General features: G+C 58.2%; 2 protein-coding genes across 5 annotated transcripts in view; both read right to left on the bottom strand.

The window, feature by feature from the left end:
• The window catches only part of LOC130356311 (troponin T, cardiac muscle isoforms-like), a 190,942-nt gene extending 176,430 nt beyond the window's left edge, over positions 1 to 14,512 (bottom strand). For all 4 annotated transcript variants that reach the window (XM_056557625.1, XM_056557624.1, XM_056557623.1 and 1 more), the window contains exon 1: positions 14,441 to 14,512. The gene's annotated coding sequence lies outside the window, so the exon portion shown is untranslated. The remainder of the gene's footprint in view (positions 1 to 14,440) is intronic.
• A 4,968-nt stretch (positions 14,513 to 19,480) lies between these two features.
• Positions 19,481 to 24,964, bottom strand: part of LAD1 (ladinin 1) — a 190,973-nt gene continuing 185,489 nt past the window's right edge. Inside the window, exon 12 of the mRNA XM_056557618.1 lies at positions 19,481 to 19,777. Coding sequence (XP_056413593.1) covers positions 19,772 to 19,777 — 6 coding nt within the window. The 3' untranslated portion in view covers positions 19,481 to 19,771. The remainder of the gene's footprint in view (positions 19,778 to 24,964) is intronic.

Raw genomic sequence — 24,964 nt, forward strand, 5'->3', positions numbered from 1 at the left:
TACCCCTCCCCCCTCTCCTCACCACTGCTATACCCCTCCCCCCCTCTCCTCACCACTGCTATACCCCCCCCCCCCCTCCTCACCACTGCTATACCCCCCCCCCCCTCTCCTCACGCACTGCTATACCCCTCCCCCTCTCCTCACCACTGCTATACCCCCTCCCCCCTCTCCTCACCACTGCTATACCCCTCCCCCTCTCCTCACCACTGCTATACCCCCTCCCCCTCTCCTCACCACTGCTATACCCCTCCCCCTCTCCTCACCACTGCTATACCCCCTCCCCCTCTCCTCACCACTGCTATACCCCCCCCCCCCTCTCCTCACCACTGCTATACCCCCCCCTCTCCTCACCACTGCTATACCCCCCCCCTCTCCTCACCACTGCTATACCCCCCCCTCTCCTCACCACTGCTATACCCCCCCCCCGCACCTCTCCTCACCACTGCTATACCCCCCCCCCGCACCTCTCCTCACCACTGTTATACCCCCCCCCCCGCACCTCTCCTCACCACTGCTATACCCCCCCCCCCCCGCACCTCTCCTCACCACTGCTATACCCCCCCCCCGCACCTCTCCTCACCACTGCTATACCCCCCCCCCCCCACCTCTCCTCACCACTGCTATACCCCCCCCCCACCTCTCCTCACCACTGCTATAACCCCCCCCCACCTCTCCTCACCACTGCTATACCCCCCCCCCACCTCTCCTCACCACTGCTATACCCCCCCCCCCCGCACCTCTCCCCACCACTGCTATACCCCCCCCCCCGCACCTCTCCCCCACCACTGCTATACCCCCCCCCCCCGCACCTCTCCCCACCACTGCTATACCCCCCCCCCCCCCCGCACCTCTCCCCACCACTGCTATACCCCCCCCCCCCCGCACCTCTCCCCACCACTGCTATACCCCCCCCCCCCCGCACCTCTCCCCACCACTGCTATACCCCCCTCTCCTCACCACTGCTATACACCCCCCCCCCCTCTCCTCACCACTGCTATACCCCTCCCCCTCTCCTCACCACTGCTATACCCCCTCCCCCTCTCCTCACCACTGCTATACCCCTCCCCCTCTCCTCACCACTGCTATACCCCCCCCCTCTCCTCACCACTGCTATACCCCCCCCCCCCCCTCTCCTCACCACTGCTATACCCCTCCCCCTCTCCTCACCACTGCTATACCCCTCCCCCTCTCCTCACCACTGCTATATCCCCCCCCCCGCACCTCTCCTCACCACTGCTATACCCCCCCCCCGCACCTCTCCTCACCACTGTTATACCCCCCCCCGCACCTCTCCTCACCACTGCTATACCCCCCCCACCCACACCTCTCCTCACCACTGCTATACCCCCCCCCGCACCTCTCCTCACCACTGCTATACCCCCCCCCCCCCGCACCTCTCACCACTGCTATACCCCCCCCCCCGCACCTCTCCTCACCACTGCTATACCCCCCCCCGCACCTCTCCTCACCACTGCTATACCCCCCCCCGCACCTCTCCTCACCACTGCTATACCCCCCCCCCCGCACCTCTCCTCACCACTGCTATACCCCCCCCCCCGCACCTCTCCTCACCACTGCTATACCCCCCCCCCCCCCCGCACCTCTCCTCACCACTGCTATACCCCCCCCCCCCGCACCTCTTCACAGCTATACCCCCCCCGCACCTCTCCTCACCAGAGCTATACCCCCCCCGCACCTCTCCTCACCACAGCTATACCCTCCCCCGCACCTCTCCTCACCACTGCTATACACCCCCCCTGCACCTCTCCTCACCACAGCTATACCCCCCGCACCTCACCACTGCTATACCCCCCCCCCACACCTCTCCTCACCACTGCTATACCCCCCCGCACCTCTCTTCACCACTGCTATAACCCCCCCCCCCCCGCACCTCTCTTCACCACTGCTATACCCCCCCACCTCTCCTCACCACTGCTATACCCCCCCACCTCTCCTCACCACTGCTATACCCCCCCCCCCCGCACCTCTCCTCACCACTGCTATACCCCCCCCCCCCCGCACCTCTCCTCACCACTGCTATACCCCCCCCCCGGCACCTCTCCCCACCAATGCTATACCCCCCCCCCCCCCCCGCACCTCTCCCCCACCAATGCTATACCCCCCCCCCCCCACCTCTCCTCACCACTGCTATACCCCCCCGCACCTCTCCTCACCACTGCTATACCCCCCCCCCCCCGCACCTCTCCCCACCACTGCTATACCCCCCCCCCCCGCACCTCTCCCCACCACTGCTATACCCCCCCCCCCGGACCTCTCCCCACCACTGCTATACCCCCCCCTCTCCTCACCACTGCTATATCCCCCCCCTCTCCTAACCACTGCTATACCCCTCCCCCCTCCTCCTCACCACTGCTATACCCCTCCCCCTCTCCTCACCACTGCTATAACCCTCCCCCGCACCTCTCCTCACCACTGCTATACACCCCCCCCTGCACCTCTCCTCACCACAGCTATACCCCCCGCACCTCACCACTGCTATACCCCCCCCCACACCTCTCCTCACCACTGCTATACCCCCCCGCACCTCTCTTCACCACTGCTATACCCCCCCCCCCCCGCACCTCTCTTCACCACTGCTATACCCCCCCCCACCTCTCCTCACCACTGCTATACCCCCCCCCCCCCGCACCTCTCCTCACCACTGCTATACCCCCCCCCCCGCACCTCTCCTCACCACTGCTATACCCCCCCCCGGCACCTCTCCCCACCACTGCTATACCCCCCCCCCCCGCACCTCTCCTCACCACTGCTACACCCCCCACACCTCTCCTCACCACTGCTATACCCCCCCCCGCACCCTCTCTTCACCACTGCTATACCCCCCCCCCCCCCGCACCTCTCTTCACCACTGCTATACCCCCCCCCACCTCTCCTCACCACTGCTATACCCCCCCACCTCTCCTCACCACTGCTATACCCCCCCCACCTCTCCTCACCACTGCTATACCCCCCCCCCGCACCTCTCCTCACCACTGCTATACCCCCCCCCCCCCCCCGCACCTCTCCTCACCATTGCTATACCCCCCCCCCCCGGCACCTCTCCCCACCACTGCTATACCCCCCCCCCGCACCTCTCCCCACCACTGCTATAACCCCCCTCTCCTCACCACTGCTATACCCCCCCCCCCTCTCCTCACCACTGCTATACCCCCTCCCCCCTCTCCTCACCACTGCTATACCCCTCCCCCTCTCCTCACCACTGCTATACCCCTCCCCCTCTCCTCACCACTGCTATACCCCCCCCTCTCCTCACCACTGCTATACCCCCCCCCCCCCCCTCTCCTCACCACTGCTATACCCCTCCCCCTCTCCTCACCACTGCTATACCCCTCCCCCCTCTCCTCACCACTGCTATATCCCCCCCCCCCGCACCTCTCCTCACCACTGCTATACCCCCCCCCCGCACCTCTCCTCACCACTGTTTATACCCCCCCCCGCACCTCTCCTCACCACTGCTATACCCCCCCCCACCCACACCTCTCCTCACCACTGCTATACCCCCCCCCGCACCTCTCCTCACCACTGCTATTACCCCCCCCCCCGCACCTCTCACCACTGCTATACCCCCCCCCCGCACCTCTCCTCACCACTGCTATACCCCCCCCGCACCTCTCCTCACCACTGCTATACCCCCCCCGCACCTCTCCTCACCACTGCTATACCCCCCCCCCCGCACCTCTCCTCACCACTGCTATACCCCCCCCCCCCCCCCGCACCTCTCCTCACCACTGCTATACCCCCCCCCCCGCACCTCTTCACAGCTATACCCCCCCCGCACCTCTCCTCACCAGAGCTATACCCCCCCCGCACCTCTCCTCACCACAGCTATACCCTCCCCCGCACCTCTCCTCACCACTGCTATACACCCCCCCTGCACCTCTCCTCACCACAGCTATACCCCCCGCACCTCACCACTGCTATACCCCCCCCCCACACCTCTCCTCACCACTGCTATACCCCCCCGCACCTCTCTTCACCACTGCTATACCCCCCCCCCCCCGCACCTCTCTTCACCACTGCTATACCCCCCCACCTCTCCTCACCACTGCTATACCCCCCCACCTCTCCTCACCACTGCTATACCCCCCCCCCCGCACCTCTCCTCACCACTGCTATACCCCCCCCCCCCGCACCTCTCCTCACCACTGCTATACCCCCCCCCGGCACCTCTCCCCACCAATGCTATACCCCCCCCCCCCCGCACCTCTCCCCACCAATGCTATACCCCCCCCCCCCCCACCTCTCCTCACCACTGCTATACCCCCCCCGCACCTCTCCTCACCACTGCTATACCCCCCCCCCCCGCACCTCTCCCCCACCACTGCTATACCCCCCCCCCCCCCGCACCTCTCCCCACCACTGCTATACCCCCCCCCCCGGACCTCTCCCCACCACTGCTATACCCCCCCCTCTCCTCACCACTGCTATATCCCCCCCCCTCTCCTAACCACTGCTATACCCCTCCCCCTCTCCTCACCACTGCTATACCCCTCCCCCTCTCCTCACCACTGCTATACCCTCCCCCGCACCTCTCCTCACCACTGCTATACACCCCCCCCCTGCACCTCTCCTCACCACAGCTATACCCCCCGCACCTCACCACTGCTATACCCCCCCCCCACACCTCTCCTCACCACTGCTATACCCCCCCCCGCACCTCTCTTCACCACTGCTATACCCCCCCCCCCCCGCACCTCTCCTCACCACTGCTATAACCCCCCCCCCCGCACCTCTCCTCACCACTGCTATACCCCCCCCCTGCACCTCTCCTCACCACTGCTATACCCCCCCCCCCCGCACCTCTCCCCACCACTGCTATACCCCCCTCTCCTCACCACTGCTATACCCCCCTCTCCTCACCACTGCTTATACCCCCCCCCCCTCTCCTCACCACTGCTATAACCCCTCCCCCTCTCCTTACCACTGCTATACCCCCCCCCCCGCACCTCTCCTCACCACTGCTATACCCCCCCCGCACCTCTCCTCACCACTGCTATACCCCCCCCCGCCCACCTCTCCTCACCACTGCTATACCCCCCCCCCCCCCGCACCTCTCCCCACCACTGCTATACCCCCCCCCCCCCGGACCCTCTCCCCACCACTGCTATACCCCCCCTCTCCTCACCACTGCTATACCCCCCCCTCTCCTAACCACTGCTATACCCCCCCCCTCTCCTCACCACTGCTATACCCCTCCCCCTCTCCTCACCACTGCTATACCCCCCCCTCTCCTCACCACTGCTATACCCCCCCCCCGCACCTCTCCTCACCACTGCTATACCCCCCCCCCCCCCCGCACCTCTCCTCACCACTGCTATACCCCCCCCCCCCCCCGCACCTCTCCTCACCACTGCTATACCCCCCCCCCCCGCACCTCTCCTCACCACTGCTATACCCCCCCCCCCCGCACCTCTCCTCACCACTGCTATACCCCCCCCCGCACCTCTCCCCACCACTGCTATAACCCCCCCCCCGCACCTCTCCAAACCACTGCTATACCCCCCCCCCGGACCTCTCCCCACCACTGCTATACCCCCCTCTCCTCACCACTGCTATACCCCCCTCTCCTAACCACTGCTATACCCCTCCCCCTCTCCTCACCACTGCTATACCCCTCCCCCTCTCCTCACCACTGCTATACCCCTCCCCCTCTCCTCACCACTGCTATACCCCCCCCCCTCTCCTCACCACTGCTATACCACCCCCCTCTCCTCACCACTGCTATACCCCTCCCCCTCTCCTCACCACTGCTATACCCCTCCCCCTCTCCTCACCACTGCTATACCCCTCCCCCTCTCCTCACCACTGCTATACCCCTCCCCCTCTCCTCACCACTGCTATACCCCTCCCCCTCTCCTCACCACTGCTATACCCCTCCCCCTCTCCTCACCACTGCTATACCCCCCCCCCTCTCCTCACCACTGCTATACCCCCCCCCCCCTCTCCTCACCACTGCTATTACCCCCCCCCCTCTCCTCACCACTGCTATACCCCCCCCCTCTCCTCACCACTGCTATACCCCCCCCCCGCACCTCTCCTCACCACTGTTATACCCCCCCCCCCGCACCTCTCCTCACCACTGCTATACCCCCCCCCCCCGCACCTCTCCTCACCACTGCTATACCCCCCCCCCCCCGCACCTCTCCTCACCACTGCTATACCCCCCCCCCCGCACCTCTCCTCACCACTGCTATACCCCCCCCCCCGCACCTCTCCTCACCACTGCTATACCCCCCCCCGCACCTCTCCTCACCACTGCTATACCCCCCCCCCGCACCTCTCCTCACCACTGCTATACCCCCCCCCGCACCTCTCCTCACCACTGCTATACCCCCCCCCCGCACCTCTCTTCACCACTGCTATACCCCCCCCCCCCCGCACCTCTCTCTCACCACTGCTATACCCCCCCCCCCCCGCACCTCTCCTCACCACTGCTATACCCCCCCCCCCGCACCTCTCCTCACCACTGCTATACCCCCCCCCGCACCTCTCCTCACCACTGCTATACCCCCCCCCCCCCCGCACCTCTCCTCACCACTGCTATACCCCCCCCCCGCACCTCTCCTCACCACTGCTATACCCCCCCCCCCCGCACCCTCTCCTCACCACTGCTATACCCCCCCCCCCCCACCTCTCCTCACCACTGCTATACCCCCCCCCCCCACCTCTCCTCACCACTGCTATACCCCCCCCACCTCTCCTCACCACTGCTATAACCCCCCCCACCTCTCCTCACCACTGCTATACCCCCCCCCCACCTCTCCTCACCACTGCTATACCCCCCGCACCTCTCCTCACCACTGCTATACCCCCCCCCCCGCACCTCTCCTCACCACTGCTATACCCCCCCCCCCCCCCGCACCTCTCCTCACCACTGCTATACCCCCGCACCTCTCCTCACCACTGCTATACCCCCCCCCCCCGCACCTCTCCCCACCACTGCTATACCCCCCCCCCCCCCGCACCTCTCCCCACCACTGCTATACCCCTCCCCCTCTCCTCACCACTGCTATACCCCTCCCCCTCTCCTCACCACTGCTATACCCCTCCCCCCTCTCCTCACCACTGCTATACCCCTCCCCCTCTCCTCACCACTGCTATAACCCCTCCCCCTCTCCTCACCACTGCTATACCCCCCCCCCGCACCTCTCCTCACCACTGCTATACCCCCCCCCCCCCCCCCGCACCTCTCCTCACCACTGCTATACCCCCCCCCCCGCACCTCTCTCCTCACCACTGCTATAACCCCCCCCCCCGCACCTCTCCTCACCACTGCTATACCCCCCCCCCCCCGCACCTCTCCTCACCACTGCTATACCCCCCCCCCCGCACCTCTCCTCACCACTGCTATAACCCCCCCCCACCTCTCCTCACCACTGCTATAACCCCCCCCCCCCCACCTCTCCTCACCACTGCTATACCCCCCCCACCTCTCCTCACCACTGCTATACCCCCCCCCACCTCTCCTCACCACTGCTATACCCCCCCTCCCCCGCACCTCTCCTCACCACTGCTATACCCCCCCCCCCCCGCACCTCTCCCCACCACTGCTATACCCCCCCCCCGCACCTCTCCCCACCACTGCTATACCCCCCTCTCCTCACCACTGCTATACCCCCCCCTCTCCTCACCACTGCTATACCCCTCCCCCTCTCCTCACCACTGCTATACCCCTCCCCCTCTCCTCACCACTGCTATACCCCTCCCCCTCTCCTCACCACTGCTATACCCCCCCCCTCTCCTCACCACTGCTATACCCCCCCCCCTCTCCTCACCACTGCTATACCCCTCCCCCTCTCCTCACCACTGCTATACCCCTCCCCCTCTCCTCACCACTGCTATACCCCTCCCCCTCTCCTCACCACTGCTATACCCCTCCCCCTCTCCTCACCACTGCTATACCCCTCCCCCTCTCCTCACCACTGCTATACCCCCCCCGTCTCCTCACCACTGCTATACCCCCCCCCTCTCCTCACCACTGCTATACCCCCCCCCTCTCCTCACCACTGCTATACCCCCCCCTCTCCTCACCACTGCTATACCCCCCCCCTCCTCACCACTGCTATACCCCCCCCCCCGCACCTCTCCTCACCACTGCTATACCCCCCCCCCGCACCTCTCCTCACCACTGCTATAACCCCCCCCGCACCTCTCCTCACCACTGCTATAACCCCCCCCGCACCTCTCCTCACCACTGTTATACCCCCCCCCCCGCACCTCTCCTCACCACTGCTGTACCCCCCCCCCCCCCGCACCTCTCCTCACCACTGCTATACCCCCCCCCGCACCTCTCCTCACCACTGCTATACCCCCCCCCGCACCTCTCACCACTGCTATACCCCCCCCCCCCGCACCTCTCCTCACCACTGCTATACCCCCCCCCCGCACCTCTCCTCACCACTGCTATACCCCCCCCCCCCCCGCACCTCTCCTCACCACTGCTATACCCCCCCCCCCCCCCCGCACCTCTCCTCACCACTGCTATACCCCCCCCCCGCACCTCTCCTCACCACTGCTATACCCCCCCCCCCCCCGCACCTCTCCTCACCACTGCTATACCCCCCCCCCCCGCACCTCTCCTCACCACTGCTATACCCCCCCCCCCCCGCACCTCTCCTCACCACTGCTATACCCCCCCCCCCCCCGCACCTCTCCTCACCACTGCTATACCCCCCCCCCCCGCACCTCTCCTCACCACTGCTATACTCCCCCCCCCCCCCCCGCACCTCTCCTCACCACTGCTATACCCCCCCCCCCCCGCACCTCTCCTCACCACTGCTATACCCCCCCCCCCCCGCACCTCTCCTCACCACTGCTATACATCCCCCCCCGCACCTCCTCCTCACCACTGCTATACCCCCCCGCACCTCTCCTCACCACTGCTATACACCCCCCTCCGCACCTCTTCTCACCACTGCTATAAACCCCCCCCGCACCTCTCCTCGCCACAGTTATAACCCCCCCGCACCTCTCCTCACCACAGCTATAACCCCCCGCACCTCTCCTCACCACAGCTATAACCCCCCGCACCTCTCCTCACCACAGCTATAACCCCCCGCACCTCTCCTCACCACAGCTATAACCCCCCCGCACCTCTCCTCACCACTGCTATAACCCCCCCCAACCTCTCCTCACCACTGCTATAACCCCCCCACCTCTCCTCACCACTGCTATACCCCCCCCCGCACCTCTCCTCACCACTTCTACACCCCCCCTCCCGCACCTCTCCTCACCACTGCTATACCCCCCCCGCACCTCTCCTCACCACTGCTATACCCCCCCCGCACCTCTCCTCACCACTGCTATACCCCCCCCCGCACCTCTCCTCACCAGAGCTATACCCCCCCCGCACCTCTCCTCACCACAGCTATACCCTCCCACGCACCTCTCCTCACCACTGCTATACACCCCCCCTGCACCTCTCCTCACCACAGCTATACCCCCCCCCGCACCTCACCACTGCTATACCCCCCCCCCCCCACACCTCTCCTCACCACTGCTATACCCCCCGCACCTCTCTTCACCACTGCTATACCCCCCCGCACCTCTCTTCACCACTGCTATACCCCCCCCCACCTCTCCTCACCACTGCTATACCCCCCGCACCTCTCCTCACCACTGCTATACCCCCCCCGCACCTCTCCTCACCACTGCTATACCCCCCCCCCCCCGCACCTCTCCTCACCACTGCTATACCCCCCCCCCCCGCACCTCTCCTCACCACTGCTATATACCCCCCCCCCCGCACCTCTCCTCACCACTGCTATACCCCCCCCCCGCACCTCTCCTCACCACTGCTATACCCCCCCCCCCCGCACCTCTTCACAGCTATACCCCCCCCCGCACCTCTTCTCACCAGAGCTATACCCCCCCCGCACCTCTCCTCACCACAGCTATACCCTCCCCCGCACCTCTCCTCACCACTGCTATACACCCCCCCTGCACCTCTCCTCACCACAGCTATACCCCCCGCACCTCACCACTGCTATACCCCCCCCCACACCTCTCCTCACCACTGCTATACCCCCCCCGCACCTCTCTTCACCACTGCTATACCCCCCCCCCCGCACCTCTCTTCACCACTGCTATACCCCCCCACCTCTCCTCACCACTGCTATACCCCCCCCCGCACCTCTCCTCACCACTGCTATACCCCCCCCCCCGCACCCTCTCCTCACCACTGCTATACCCCCCCCCGGCACCTCTCCCCACCACTGCTATACCCCCCCCCCCGCACCTCTCCTCACTACTGCTATACCCCCCCCCCCCCACCTCTCCTCACCACTGCTATACCCCTCCCCCTCTCCTCACCACTGCTATACCCCTCCCCCTCTCCTCACCACTGCTATACCCCTCTCCTCACCCACTGCTATACCCCTCCCCCTCTCCTCACCACTGCTATATAACCCCCCCCCCCCTCTCCTCACCACTGCTATACCCCCCCCCCTCTCCTCACCACTGCTATACCCCCCCCCTCTCCTCACCACTGCTATACCCCCCCCCCCCTCTCCTCACCACCTGCTATACCCCCCCCCCCTCTCCTCACCACTGCTATACCCCCCCCTCTCCTCACCACTGCTATACCCCCCCCCGCAGCTCTCCTCACCACTGCTATACCCCCCCCGCACCTCTCCCCCACCACTGCTATACCCCCCCCCCCCCCGCACCTCTCCCCACCACTGCTATACCCCCCCCCCCCCCCGGACCTCTCCCCACCACTGCTATACCCCCCTCTCCTCACCACTGCTATACCCCCCCCCTCTCCTAACCACTGCTATACCCCTCCCCCTCTCCTCACCACTGCTATACCCCTCCCCCTCTCCTCACCACTGCTATACACCCCCCCTGCACCTTTCCTCACCACAGCTATACCCCCCGCACCTCACCACTGCTATACCCCCCCCCACACCTCTCCTCACCACTGCTATACCCCCCCGCACCTCTCTTCACCACTGCTATACCCCCCCCCCCCCCGCACCTCTCTTCACCACTGCTATACCCCCCCCATCTCTCCTCACCACTGCTATACCCCCCCCCCCGCACCTCTCCTCACCACTGCTATAACCCCCCCCCCCGCACCTCTCCTCACCACTGCTATACCCCCCCCCGGCACCTCTCCCCACCACTGCTATACCCCCCCCCCGCACCTCTCACCACTGCTATACCCCCCCCCCCCCGCACCTCTCCTCACCACTGCTATACCCCCCCCCCCCCCCCCGCACCTCTCCTCACCACTGCTATACCCCCCCCCCCGCACCTCTCCTCACCACTGCTATACCCCCCCCCACCTCTCCTCACCACTGCTATTACCCCCCCCCCCCACCTCTCCTCACCACTGCTATACCCCCCCCCCCACCCCCCCCCCCCCCCCACCTCTCCTCACCACTGCTATACCCCCCCCCCCCCAGCACCTCTCCTCACCACTGCTATACCCCCCCCCCGCACCTCTCCTCACCACTGCTATACCCCCGCACCTCTCCTCACCACTGCTATACCCCCCCCGCACCTCTCCTCACCACTGCTATACCCCCCCCCCCCGCACCTCTCCCCACCACTGCTATAACCCCCCCCCCCGTACCTCTCCCCACCACTGCTATACCCCCCCTCTCCTCACCACTGCTATACCCCCCCCCCCTCTCCTCACCACTGCTATACCCCTCCCCCTCTCCTCACCACTGCTATACCCCTCCCCCTCTCCTCACCACTGCTATACCCCCTCCCCCTCTCCTCACCACTGCTATACCCCCTCCCCCTCTCCTCACCACTGCTATACCCCCCCCCCGCCGCACCTCTCCTCACCACTGCTATACCCCCCCCCCCCGCACCTCTCCTCACCACTGCTATACCCCCCCCCCCACCTCTCCTCACCACTGCTATACCCCCCCCCCCCCCGCACCTCTCCTCACCACTGCTATACCCCCCCCCCCCGCACCTCTCCTCACCACTGCTATACCCCCCCCCCCCGCACCTCTCCTCACCACTGCTATACCCCCCCCCCCCCCCGCACCTCTCCTCACCACTGCTATACCCCCCGCACCTCTCCTCACCACTGCTATACCCCCCCCCGCACCTCTCCTCACCACTGCTATACCCCCCCCCGCACCTCTCCCCACCACTGCTATACCCCCCCCCCCGCACCTCTCCCCACCACTGCTATACCCCCCCCCCCCCCCCCGCACCTCTCCCCACCACTGCTATACCCCCCTCTCCTCACCACTGCTATACCCCCCCCCTCTCCTCACCACTGCTATACCCCTCCCCCTCTCCTCACCACTGCTATACCCCTCCCCCTCTCCTCACCACTGCTATAACCCCTCCCCCCTCTCCTCACCACTGCTATACCCCTCCCCCTCTCCTCACCACTGCTATACCCCTCCCCCTCTCCTCACCACTGCTATACCCCCCCCCTCTCCTCACCACTGCTATACCCCCCCCCTCTCCTCACCACTGCTATACCCCTCCCCCTCTCCTCACCACTGCTATACCCCTCCCCCTCTCCTCACCACTGCTATACCCCTCCCCCTCTCCTCACCACTGCTATACCCCTCCCCCTCTCCTCACCACTGCTATACCCCTCCCCCTCTCCTCACCACTGCTATACCCCTCCCCCTCTCCTTCACCACTGCTATACCCCTCCCCCTCTCCTCACCACTGCTATACCCCCTCCCCCTCTCCTCACCACTGCTATACCCCCCCCCCCTCTCCTCACCACTGCTATACCCCCCCCCTCTCCTCACCACTGCTATACCCCCCCCCTCTCCTCACCACTGCTATACCCCCCCCCCCCCGCACCCTCTCCCTCACCACTGCTATACCCCCCCCCCGCACCTCTCCTCACCACTGTTATACCCCCCCCCCCCGCACCTCTCCTCACCACTGCTATACCCCCCCCCCGCACCTCTCCTCACCACTGCTATACCCCCCCCCCCGCACCTCTCCTCACCACTGCTATACCCCCCCCCCCGCACCTCTCCTCACCACTGCTATTACCCCCCCCCCGCACCTCTCACCACTGCTATACCCCCACCCCCCCCCCCCCCCGCACCTCTCCTCACCACTGCTATACCCCCCCCCGCACCTCTCCTCACCACTGCTATACCCCCCCCCCCCCCCCGCACCTCTCCTCACCACTGCTATACCCCCCCCCCCGCACCTCTCCTCACCACTGCTATACCCCCCCCCCCCGCACCTCTCCTCACCACTGCTATACCCCCCCCCCCCCGCACCTCTCCTCACCACTGCTATACCCCCCCCCCGCACCTCTCCTCACCACTGCTATACCCCCCCCCCGCACCTCTCCTCACCACTGCTATACCCCCCCCCCCCGCACCTCTCCTCACCACTGCTATACCCCCCCCCCCCGCACCTCTCCTCACCACTGCTATAACCCCCCCCCCCCCGCACCTCTCCTCACCACTGCTATACCCCCCCCCCCCCGCACCTCTCCTCACCACTGCTATAACCCCCCCCCCCCGCACCTCTCCTCACCACTGCTATAACCCCCCCCCCCCGCACCTCTCCTCACCACTGCTATACCCCCCCCCCCCCCGCACCTCTCCTCACCACTGCTATACCCCCCCCCCCCGCACCTCTCCTCACCACTGCTATACCCCCCCCCACCTCTCCCTCTCCTCACCACTGCTATACCCCCCCCACCTCTCCCTCTCCTCACCACTGCTATACCCCCCCCCCACCTCTCCCTACCACTGCTATACCGCCCCCCACCTCTCCCTCTCCTCACCACTGCTATACCCCCCCCCCACCTCTCCTCACCACTGCTAATACCCCCCCCCCACCTCTCCTCACCACTGCTATAACCCCCCCCACCTCTCCTCACCACTGCTATACCCCCCCCCCACCTCTCCTCACCACTGCTATAACCCCCCCCCCCACCTCTCCTCACCACTGCTATACCCCCCCCCCCCACCTCTCCTCACCACTGTTATACCCCCCCCACCTCTCCTCACCACTGCTATACCCCCCCTCCCCCCCGCACCTCTCCTCACCACTGCTATACCCCCCTCCCCCCGCACCTCTCCTCACCACTGCTATACCCCCCCCCCCCCCCGCACCTCTCCTCACCACTGCTATACCCCCCCCCCCGCACCTCTCCTCACCACTGCTATACCCCCCCCCCCGCACCTCTCCTCACCACTGCTATACCCCCCCCCCCCCGCACCTCTCCTCACCACTGCTATACCCCCCCCCCCGCACCTCTCCTCACCACTGCTATACCCCCCGCACCTCTCCTCACCACTGCTATACACCCCCGCACCTCTCCTCACCACAGCTATAACCCCCCGCACCTCTCCTCACCACAGCTATAACCCCCCGCACCTCTCCTCACCACAGCTATAACCTCCCGCACCTCTCCTCACCACATCTATAACCCCCCCGCACCTCCGGAAAGTTCTCCTACCCTGCCGGGATCGGTGCAACGGCGTCAGAAAGTGACGATCGTCTCTGCTGGAGATCGCGCAGGACGTAGGCGGGGACAGGTCAGGTGATTGGAGTAGACGTGCGTGCGTGCCTGCGCGGGGCACGTCACGTCCCTACTCCCATCAGCCCCTGGCCTGTCCGGCCCTGCTATTATTCTTAAGGGTCCTGCGCCCTAGAAAAAAGTAATGTACTGTAATAGCAATGTGAGGGCCCCCCGGACAATGTGGCCCGGTCAGTACCCCCCTGAGGGCAGCGCTGCACGCAGGTCTCGCAATCAAGTCACCACCAGGGCCGTAGGTAAGCCTGTGGGCCGGTCTGGGACATCGCAGGGCCGGCCATCTTTTACTGTTAACATTGCTGTCGCAGGCCGCCGGGCCTATTTTAACGTAGGGGCCTGAAGCTGCCGCTCCATCCGCCCCTGAGCTGAGGCTGGTCGGGGGTGCAATTGGCCCTGCTAGGGCCTGAAAAAGGATAAATCCAGCTCCTGACTGTTCCTTTGCATACTGGACAGATTACACACTAATCAACATTATTACCAGGGCAGGCACTGAAGGAGACTCAATACTTCGCCAAGGCAGATGAAGGCAGACAGGTGGATAACTTCTCCTCACTTCACGTTGATGAGGCCATCATGTGACGTAACAGGCGTGCGAACGAGCGACGCACATCTACTACCCAGGCAGCCCTTGCGGTGGCATTAAAGGGCCCTGACATCTTTTGCGTGAGTGCTCTGGCAGGGGACCCAGGCAGGGGCAGGTTGTTTAGATGCATGGTTGTATGATAAAAAAAAAAAAAAAGAGAAAGCATTAAAGGGGTTCTCCGGTGCTTACACATCTTATCCCCTATCCAAAGGATAGGGGATAAGATGCCTGATCGCGGGAGTACCGCCGCTGGGGACCCCTGGGATCATGCACGCGGCACCCGGTATGTTATCAGTCCCCGGAGAGTGTTCGCTCCGGGACCGATTACAGTCGACCACCGGCCCGGCGGCGTGTGACATCCCGCCCCTTTGGGACATCACGCTCCGCCCCTATATGCAAGCCTACGGGAGGGCTCGTGATAGCTGTCAAGCCCCCTCCCATAGGCTTGCATTGAGGTGCAGAGCGTGACGTCACACGGGGGCAGGGGCGTGATGTCACACGCCGCCGGCTCGGTGGTCACCTGTAATCAGTCCCGGAGCGAACACGCTCCAGGGACTGATTACAAACGGGGTGCCGCAAGCAAGATCCCGGGGGCCCCCAGTGGCGGGACTCCCGCCATCAGGCATCGTATCCCCTATCCTTTGGATAGGAGATAAGATACCTAAGCACCGGAGTACCCCTTTAAGGCTAGGTTCAGACTACGGAATTTCCGCAGGAATTTCCGCTTTGAAATTTTCAGCAGAAATTCCGCTTACTATAATGCATAGTGTAGTGAATGGTTTTCCATTCACAAATTCACACTTCGGAATTTGTGAAGCGGAAAATCCGGATGAAAAATCCGCTAGAAAATTTCCGCCTGAAGAAAGGGGTTGCTCTTTCTTCAGGCGGAAATCCCAGCAGAACACATAGCAGTCTATAGGAGACTGCAGTAGCTGCGCGGTCCTAGCGCCGACTAATTCAGTCGGCACAGGCGGAACTCGGAATCTCCGGGTGGAAATTTTCTGCCCGGAGATTCCGTAGTCTGAACCTAGCCTAAGGGGCAGGGACACAATGAGGGAGGGGGGGCTTTTTTTTTTTTCAATTTCACCCCACAAATATATATTTTTGGTTTTGCAGTAGATTTTGTTATTAGATGATTGATGTCATTACAAAGAACAATTGATGGCACAAAAAGCAAGCCCTTATATGAGTCTGTAGGTGCAAAATTGAAAGCGTTCTGATTTTTAAATGGAGAGGAGGAAAAGACAAAAGGGCAAAAAAACGAAAATTGGCCTGGTCCTTAGGGTCAAAATGGGCTTGGTCCAAAAGGGATTAATGTGATGAGATAGGGGTCACAGAATATTACAGGTATAAAAGCAGAATTTAAAATAGAGATATGCTATACAAACGTTTGATGTTTTCAAGAATACCCCTTTAAAGGGGTACTCCGGTGAAAACCTTTTTTCTTTGAAATCAACTGGTGGCAGAAAGTTAAACATATTTGTAAATTACTTCTATTAAAAAATGTTAATCCTTCCAGTACTTATTAGATGCTGAATGCTACAGAGGCATTTCCTTTCTTTTTGGAACACTGATGACATCACGAGCACAGTGCTCTCTGCTGACATCTCTGTCCATTTTAGAAACCGTGCATAGCAGATGTTTGCTAAGGGCAGCGTGGTGGCTCAGTGGTTAGCACTGCTGCCTTGCCGTGCTGGGGACATGGGTTCAAAGCCCACTAAGGACAACAATAAATAAAGCGTTATTATTATTATTATAATAACGTCAGCAGAGAGAACTGTGCTCGTGATGTCATCAGAGAGCATTCCAAAAAGAAAATAATTTCCTCTGTAGTATTCAGCAGCTAATAAGTACAGGAAGGATTATGATTTTTTAATAGAAGTACCGTATTTATCGGCATATAACACGCACTTTTTAGACAAAATTTTTTAGCCTAAAGTCCATGTGCGTGTTATACGCCGATACAGCCCCAGGAAAGGCAGGGGGAGAGAGGCCGTTGCTGCCCGCTTCTCTCCCCCTGCCTTTCCTGGGGTCTAGAGCGCTGCTGCCGGCCCTTCTCTCCCCCTTGCTATCGGCGCCACTGCCCGTTCTGTCCCCCTGACTATCGGTGCCGGCGCCGATATTCAGGGGGAGAGAAGCGGTGCCAACAGCCAGGGGGAGAGAAAGGGCAGCGGCACCCATTGCCAGCGCCGCTGCCCCGTTGCCTCCCCCCATCCCCGGTGGCATAATTACCTGGGTCGGGTCCGCGCTGCTGTAGGCCTCCGGCGTGCGTCCCCGGCGTCGTTGCTATGCGCTGAACGGCGCAGCGCATTACGTCAGTGCGCCGCGCATAGCAACGACGCAGGGGACGCACGCCGGAGGCCTGCAGCAGCGCGGACCCGACCCAGGTAATTATGCCACCGGGGATGGGGGGAGGCAACGGGGCAGCGGCGCCGGCAATGGGTGCCCCTGCCCCTTCTCTCCCCCTGGCTGTTGGCGCCGCTTCTCTCCCCCTGGCTATCGGCGCCGGCACCGATAGTCAGGGGGACAGAACGGGCAGCGGCGCCGATAGCCAGAGGGTGAGAAGGGCCGGCAGCAGGGCTCTAGACCCCAGGAATGGCAGGGGGAGAGAAGCGGGCAGCGACGGCCTCTCTCCCCCTGCCTTTCCTGGGGGTGTATCGGGGTATACACGCGCACACAGGCACCCTCATTTTACCATGGATATTTGAGTAAAAAACTTTTTTTACCCAAATATCCTTGGTAAAATGAGGGTGCGTGTTATAGGCCGGTGCGTGGTATACCCCGATAAATACGGTAATTTACAAATATGTTTAACTTTCTGCCACCAGTTGATTTAAAAGAAAAAAGGTTTTCACCGCAGTACCCCTTTAATGCTTCCTACTTATCATAAATAGAGCTACTTCCATATAGAGTAGCTTGCAATATGGCCAGCTGCATCAGATTACTTTAAACTTTCATTGTTATGATATATGTGATATTTTCTTCGACCCATCTCCAGATTTTGGCATAAAACAAAAATAAACAGAAGAAAAAAGGGTTTACATTTTTTTTAATTTGTACCTTTTATTAGAATATTTAGCATTTTGATATTACAGACTGTGAGTGATAGTGGATAGTGAAGATCACATCATTAACTTAAATGGTAGCTGTCATTGGTAGATCTCAGAATTAACTTTATTGGAAATAATAATAAATTAATATGTTATAGATTAGCCTCATTTAATTACTTTTCTAATACACTTGTTAATAACATTTTGTAATTTTATGTGTTAAATTAGCCCCTATAACTTTGCCCTCCCGGGCCCTCCTTCTGCCCCTGTCTGCAGTCCTGCTTGCAGATTGTCTCCTGCCTGGCAGAGACAAAGGTCTGGAAATGCAGGAGGGACCTCAGCTCAGCACAGTGTACAGTGACCCCCCGACCTACGATGGCCCCGACATACGATCATTTCAACATACGATGGCCTCTCAGAGGCCATCGCATGTTGAAGGCAGCATCAACATACGATGCTTTTGTATGTCGGGTCCCATCGCATAAACGGCTATCCGGCAGCGCAGACTGCTTCAGCTGCCCCCGGATAGCCGTTTATGGTGCCCCGTGTGGTCCGCTGACGATCACTTACCTGTCCTTGGGATCCCCTCCATCACCGGCGCTCTCCATTGTCGTCATCACGTCGCCGCGCACGCCGTCCCGTCATCCAATAGGAGAGGCGTGCGTAGTGACGTGATGGTGGTGACGGAGAGCGACGTTCCCAGGCAGCAGAGACCTTCCCGGAGAGTCGGGGACATCACGGGGACGCGGCGACAGCGATGGAGGGCGACATCCAGGGCAGCGGTGACGGGCAGTGAAGGTCCAGAGCGGTGGGGACACGTTAGTATAACTTCCAATACCAGTGGTCTTCAACCTGCGGACCTCCAGATATTCAAAACGACAACTCCCAGCATGCCCGGACAGCTGTCCGGGCATGCTGGGAGTTGTAGTTTTGCAACATCTGGAGGTCCGCAGGTTGGAGACCACTGTCCTATACTTTACATTGCACGGATCCCTCAACATACGATGGTTTCAACAAACAATGGTTCATTTGGAATGGATTACCATCGTATGTTGAGGGACCACTGTATAGAGAGTATTACAGCTTCTTTTCCCTTTGAGCTGAGCTACACTGCAGTACATAGTGCTGATTATCATTGTGCTGAATATTTCTGCTCCCTTTGCAACCTTCTGGGCAGAGCTCATGTCCTTCAGTGCCAAGAGCTGGGTGTACAGCCTCAGCCATTTACAACTCATCACACACTGAACTGCTTGCTGCTCTGGCTGTTAGTGAGGGAGGAATTTCTCCCCAAATGATGTCATGCCTGCTGGGGAACGCCCCTCACTGATCTGAGCAGAAGACACACAACAATGTCAAGGTAGAAAACTAAAAAACTATAAAAAAAAAAATAATAATAATAATAATAAAAAAAAAAAAAGACAGGTGGTGGTTATTATGATGGAAGGAGAGAATTGGGAGGATTAAGAAAATTATCAAGCTCATGACAGGTACACTTTAAGTAATTTCATACAAAAGCCAGTTCGGAAATTTATAAAGGAATACACTTTAAACACCATTGTCTTCTTCTTTGTTGTATGAGTAGGAGTTCTCTTTATTGCAGATTCTTTGATTCTTGCCAGATCATAGCTAAAATTATATATATATAAAAAAAAAAAAAAAAGATTTAAAACATTGCAAATCATACAATCATAACATATCTTGCTGTTCAGAATCTTCAGTAATAATAGCATAGTATGTCATAGCACATCCTAAAATCTTTTGCTATTAGGATAAAGTTTATTCATAGGTAGAAATATGCAAACAAGAAAAATTGAGTGTTAAACAAAAAATTGAGAAATGTAAGAGCTTATGTATTGTACAGGGTGGGCCATTTCTATGGATACACCTTAATAAAATGGGAATGGTTGGTGATATTAATTTCCTGTTTGTGGCACATTAGTATATGTGAGGAGGGAAACTTTTCAAGATGGGTGGTGACCATGGCGGCCATTTTGAAGTCGGCCATTTTGAATCCAACTTTAGTTTTTTCACTAGGAAGAGGGTCATGTGACACATCAAACTTATTGGGACTTTCACAAGAAAAACAATGATGTGCTTGGTTTTAACGTAACTTTATTCTTTCATGAGTTATGTACCAGTTTCTGACCACTTATAAAATGCGTTCAATGTGCTGCCCATTGTGTTGGATTGTCAATGCAACCCTCTTCTCCCACTCTTCACACACTGATAGCAAAACCGCAGGAGAAATGCTAGCACAGGCTTCCAATATCCGTAGTGCAGAATGGGCAAAACTAAAATTGGAACAGGACCCTCAGTTTACCCAGAAGATTTTTTTCAGTGATGAGGCAAACTTTTATGTGAATGGTGAAGTTAACAAACAAAACCACCGCTATTGGTCTGACACTAACCCGCATTGGATAGATCCCTCCAAGACTGTTGGAACACAAAAATTGATGGTATGGTGTGGTATATGGGGTACAAAGATAGTGGGGCTATTCTTCATCAATGGAAACCTCAAGGTCACTGGATATGCAAAATTGCTACATGACGTTGTGTTTCCCTCTTTATGCTCTGAAGCTGGCACGTTCCCTGAGTTTTTCCAGCAAGATGGTGCACCACCACATTATGGGTGTCAGGTCCGAGCATTCCTAGATGAACAGTTTCCTGGAAAGTGGATTGGTCGTCGTGGGCCAGTTGAATGGCCCCCCCAAGGTCTCCCGATCTGACCCCTTAGACTTTTATCTTTGGGGTCATCTGAAGGCAATAGTTTGTGCTGTGAAGGTACGAGATGTGCAGCACCTGAAACTATGGATACTGTAAGCCTGTGCTAGCATTTCACCTGTGGTGTTGCTATCAGTGTGTGAAGAGTGGGAGAAGAGGGTTGCATTGACAATCCAACACAATGGGCAGCACATTGAACACATTTTACAAGTGGTCAGAAACTTGTAAATAACTCATGAAAGAATAAAGTTGCATTGAAACCAAGCACATCATTGTTTTTCTTGCAATATTCCCAATAGGTTTGATGTGTCACATGACCCTCTTCCTATTGAGAAAACAAAAGTTGGATTCAAAATAGTCGACTTCAAAATGGCCGCCATGGTCACCACCCATCTTAAAAAGTTTCCCCCCTCACATATACTAATGTGCCACAAACAGGAAGTTAATATCACCAACCATTCACATTTTATTAAGGTGTATCCATAGAAATGGTCCACTCTGTAGTATAAGCAACATTTTACTACTTGTGCACAAAACTACACTTGCTTTTGCAAACAACATAATTTGCTTTTGTGTACCTATATTCTGAGAGCCAAGCTTTTTTTTTATTTTTTTCTGTTTATTGTGGTTTAAATTGGTAGAATTTTTGGATGCATGTGAATCTGAATTTTTTTCTCTCCATATTTTAAAGACAGACAAACAAAATTTGTAATTTTACATACTGTATGATTAAAAAATTTGTACTGTATTGTATTTTGCTGTCTATGTAAAACTAATAGGCTTTTGTACATGGTAGACCCGGGGGTCACTAGGCCTTTGGCTGCAACACATTAGCCCCGTGCTCGCATCATGAAGGTGCCAGTAGGCTGACAGGTCAAGTCTCCTGTCACTCTCTAACTACTTAGATGCTGTAGTCTCTTTTGTTGGTGGCATATAGTGGGTTAAATAGCCGGGATAGGACTAACTTCCAACTCTGGTTATTGCAGCAGTGCATCATCTCTGTGGTATAGCTGGCACCCACTGCTAATATCATGAAATCAGCCCATGTACCTACACCATTACTTTGCTTGTACCTACACCATTAGAAAAATGGTGCAAAGGGAAAAAATGAATTCATATTATTTTTACCATTAATTTTTTAAGCCCTCACAAATGTTCTATTTTTCAGTCTACATAGTTGTATATGTTTTCAAGTGGTTATCTCAAAAGATCAAAATGATCCCCCTGTTCACTGGATATGAGATAACTAGCTGATTGGAAGGGTCAAACTGTAGGGGCCACCATGCGATGCACTGCAGGAGATTGCCGGCAGGACACGGCTGTCAATTACAGCCGGGGTCCCGCCGCAGCTGCCGATACTGAGGATCATGCCGGTCTCTGCAGCATTAACCCCATAGATGCCGTGATCAGTCCTGATCATGGAATATATGGCAGTGACAGGGGGAGGGGGCTCTCTCTATCCACCAACAGTGATCCCACCATGCAATGACGGGATACCATTGGTTGCCATGGCAGCAGGAGGCAAGCTGAGGGCCCCCTGTCTGCCTAGTACGGCAGCCTGTGAGGTTCAGCCATAGGTTGGATTGCACAGGCTGTTAGTCAGTATAGTACTGACAGTTATACTGTGCTCCAGTCCAGATGTATTGCAGCACATACCTTTTTTTTTATCAGATATTTTTATTAATAGTTTAACCATTTTTAAACATACAACAATATTTCCCCAACAATAAACCCCCCACCCACCGTACAAACAGTCCGTCTCTTCCCTCTACAGGAGCAGGAATATGCACAAGCAGTAAACTAGAGGTTTTAATATACTCATATTCCAATAGTGAGACTCCCCCAATCCCAGCGCACACAACTCCCGCAAGCAGCACCCACAGGCAATCCAACAAAGCCACCAGAAGAGGAGAGAAAGAGAAGGGCAGACAAGGAAGAGAGTGAAGTCACAGGCCCCTGTACAATAAAACGATAATAGTATTTATCCTTCACGGTGAGCGCTGTAAAAACAACAACAACAAAAACGCAAATTTTGGTCCAAAACGTAGGAATAGAAAAGATCAAAAAGTAGCATGAATATAAAAAATTGTACCAATAAAAAGTAAAGCTTCAAGAAAAAGCTTAGGCTGCTTTCACACTATGAGCATTCATCCGTTATTAAATGTCCCTTTTCTGTTTAAGAACAGACGTTTAATAACGGATGAAATAATGGGTGCTAACGGCTGAATAAATATTCATCCCTTAAGACCCGTTATCCCTCTGCCTACAGACTCCCACAGCCGGGACTACTACTACTCCCATCATGAAACAGACTTCTTTCCATGATGGGAGTAGTAATTCCTTGGCTGCGGGAGTCTGCTGACAGCTGGGGAGGCTACATTAGTGTTTGTACTACTACCCCCATCATGGAACAGAGTCTGTTCCATGATGGAGGTTGTAGTACAGGGGCTGAGGGATTGATCGCACCAGGTTTCACTTCTGAGACCCAATGGGATCTGAAGTTATTAAGCAGAGGAGCGGGCGGCAAGGTCCGCAACCCGTGATGTAGCAGTGTGTTTTAACTTTCACTTTTGAATCCCCCGCGGGGAGCCCTGGATGGCTGGTGCTGAGGAGTCATTCAGGGCTCCTGCCGGGGGATTTAAAAATGAACATTGGGAGTAGCAGGGGCCATATCTATATTAAAGCGCTGCGGGGGGCAGGATATATAGCGCAGCAGGGGGGGCAGACATATAGCCTATATATCTAGCCCCCCAGCAGCGCATTAGATATGACCCTGCTGGGCGCATTAAATATATACCCCCTGCCGCGCATTAAATATTTACCCCTGCCGGCGCATTAAATATATACCCCCCGCCGCGCATGTATATGTGCCCTCCCAGCGCTTCTATATACCTATGCCACTGCAGGGCTCTATGTGAAAAGCATTCTAGCAGCCCGATGCTTCTGATAGAAATACTTTTCATACATAGAGCTGCAGTGGCATATGTATATAGAAGCGCTGTGGGGGGCAGATAACGTTATATGTCTGCCCTGCCCTCCCCACCCCCCCCCCAGTGCTTCTATATCCCTACACCCCTGCCGCCATATGAATGAAAAGTATCTCTATTAGCAGCGCATAGTGACGGCTGCCGGCACTATGCGCTGCTAATAGAAATACTTTTCATTCATACGGTGGCAGGGGTATATGTATATAGAAGCACTGGGGGGGGGGGGGGCAGACATATAGCGTTATCTGCCCCCCAAAGCGCTTCTTTATACATATGCCACTGCAGCGCTATGTATGAAAAGTATTTCTATCAGCAGCATCGGGCAGCCGATGCTGCTGCTAGAATGCTTTTCACATATAGTGCTGCAGTGGTATAGGTATATAGAAGCGCTGGAAGGCTACATTATACATGCGCTGCGGGGGATATATATTTAATGAGCCAGCGGGGCGTATATATTTATTAATTCACTGGCGGGGATCATGTCTAATGCGCTGCTGAGGGGCTAGATATATAGGCTATATGTCTGCCCCCCCTGCAGCGCTATATATCTTGCCCCCCACAGTGCTTTTTGGCTCCTGCTACTCCCAATGTTAATTTTTAAATCTCCCGCTGGGAGCCCTGATTGGTTCATCAGTACCGACCATTCAGGGCTCCCTGCGGGGGATTAAAAAATGAAAGTTAAAACACACTGATACATTGCAGGGTTGCGGAGCATGCCGTCTGCTCCCCTGCTTAATATCTTCGGATCGCATTGGGTCTCAGAAGTGAAACCCGGTGCGATCAATCCCTCAGCCCCTGTACTACAACCCCCATCATGGAACAGACTCTGTTCCATGATGGGGGTAGTAGTACAAACACTAATGTAGCCTCCCCAGCTGTCTGCATACTCCCAGAGCTAGGGAATTATTACTCCCATCATGGAAACAAGTCTGTACTATGATGGGAATAGTAGTAGTCCCTCAGCACTTGACTGACGTCATGCGCCGCGCCATGCAGCGCATAGCAACGACGCAGGGGACGCACACCGGAGGCCTGAAGCAGCGCGGACCCGACCCCGGCAACAGGTAATTATGCAACCGGGGATGGGGGGAGGCAACGGGGCAGC

Source organism: Hyla sarda, chromosome 2 (assembly GCF_029499605.1).
Source record: "Hyla sarda isolate aHylSar1 chromosome 2, aHylSar1.hap1, whole genome shotgun sequence".
Classification (NCBI taxonomy): Eukaryota; Metazoa; Chordata; class Amphibia; order Anura; family Hylidae; genus Hyla; species Hyla sarda.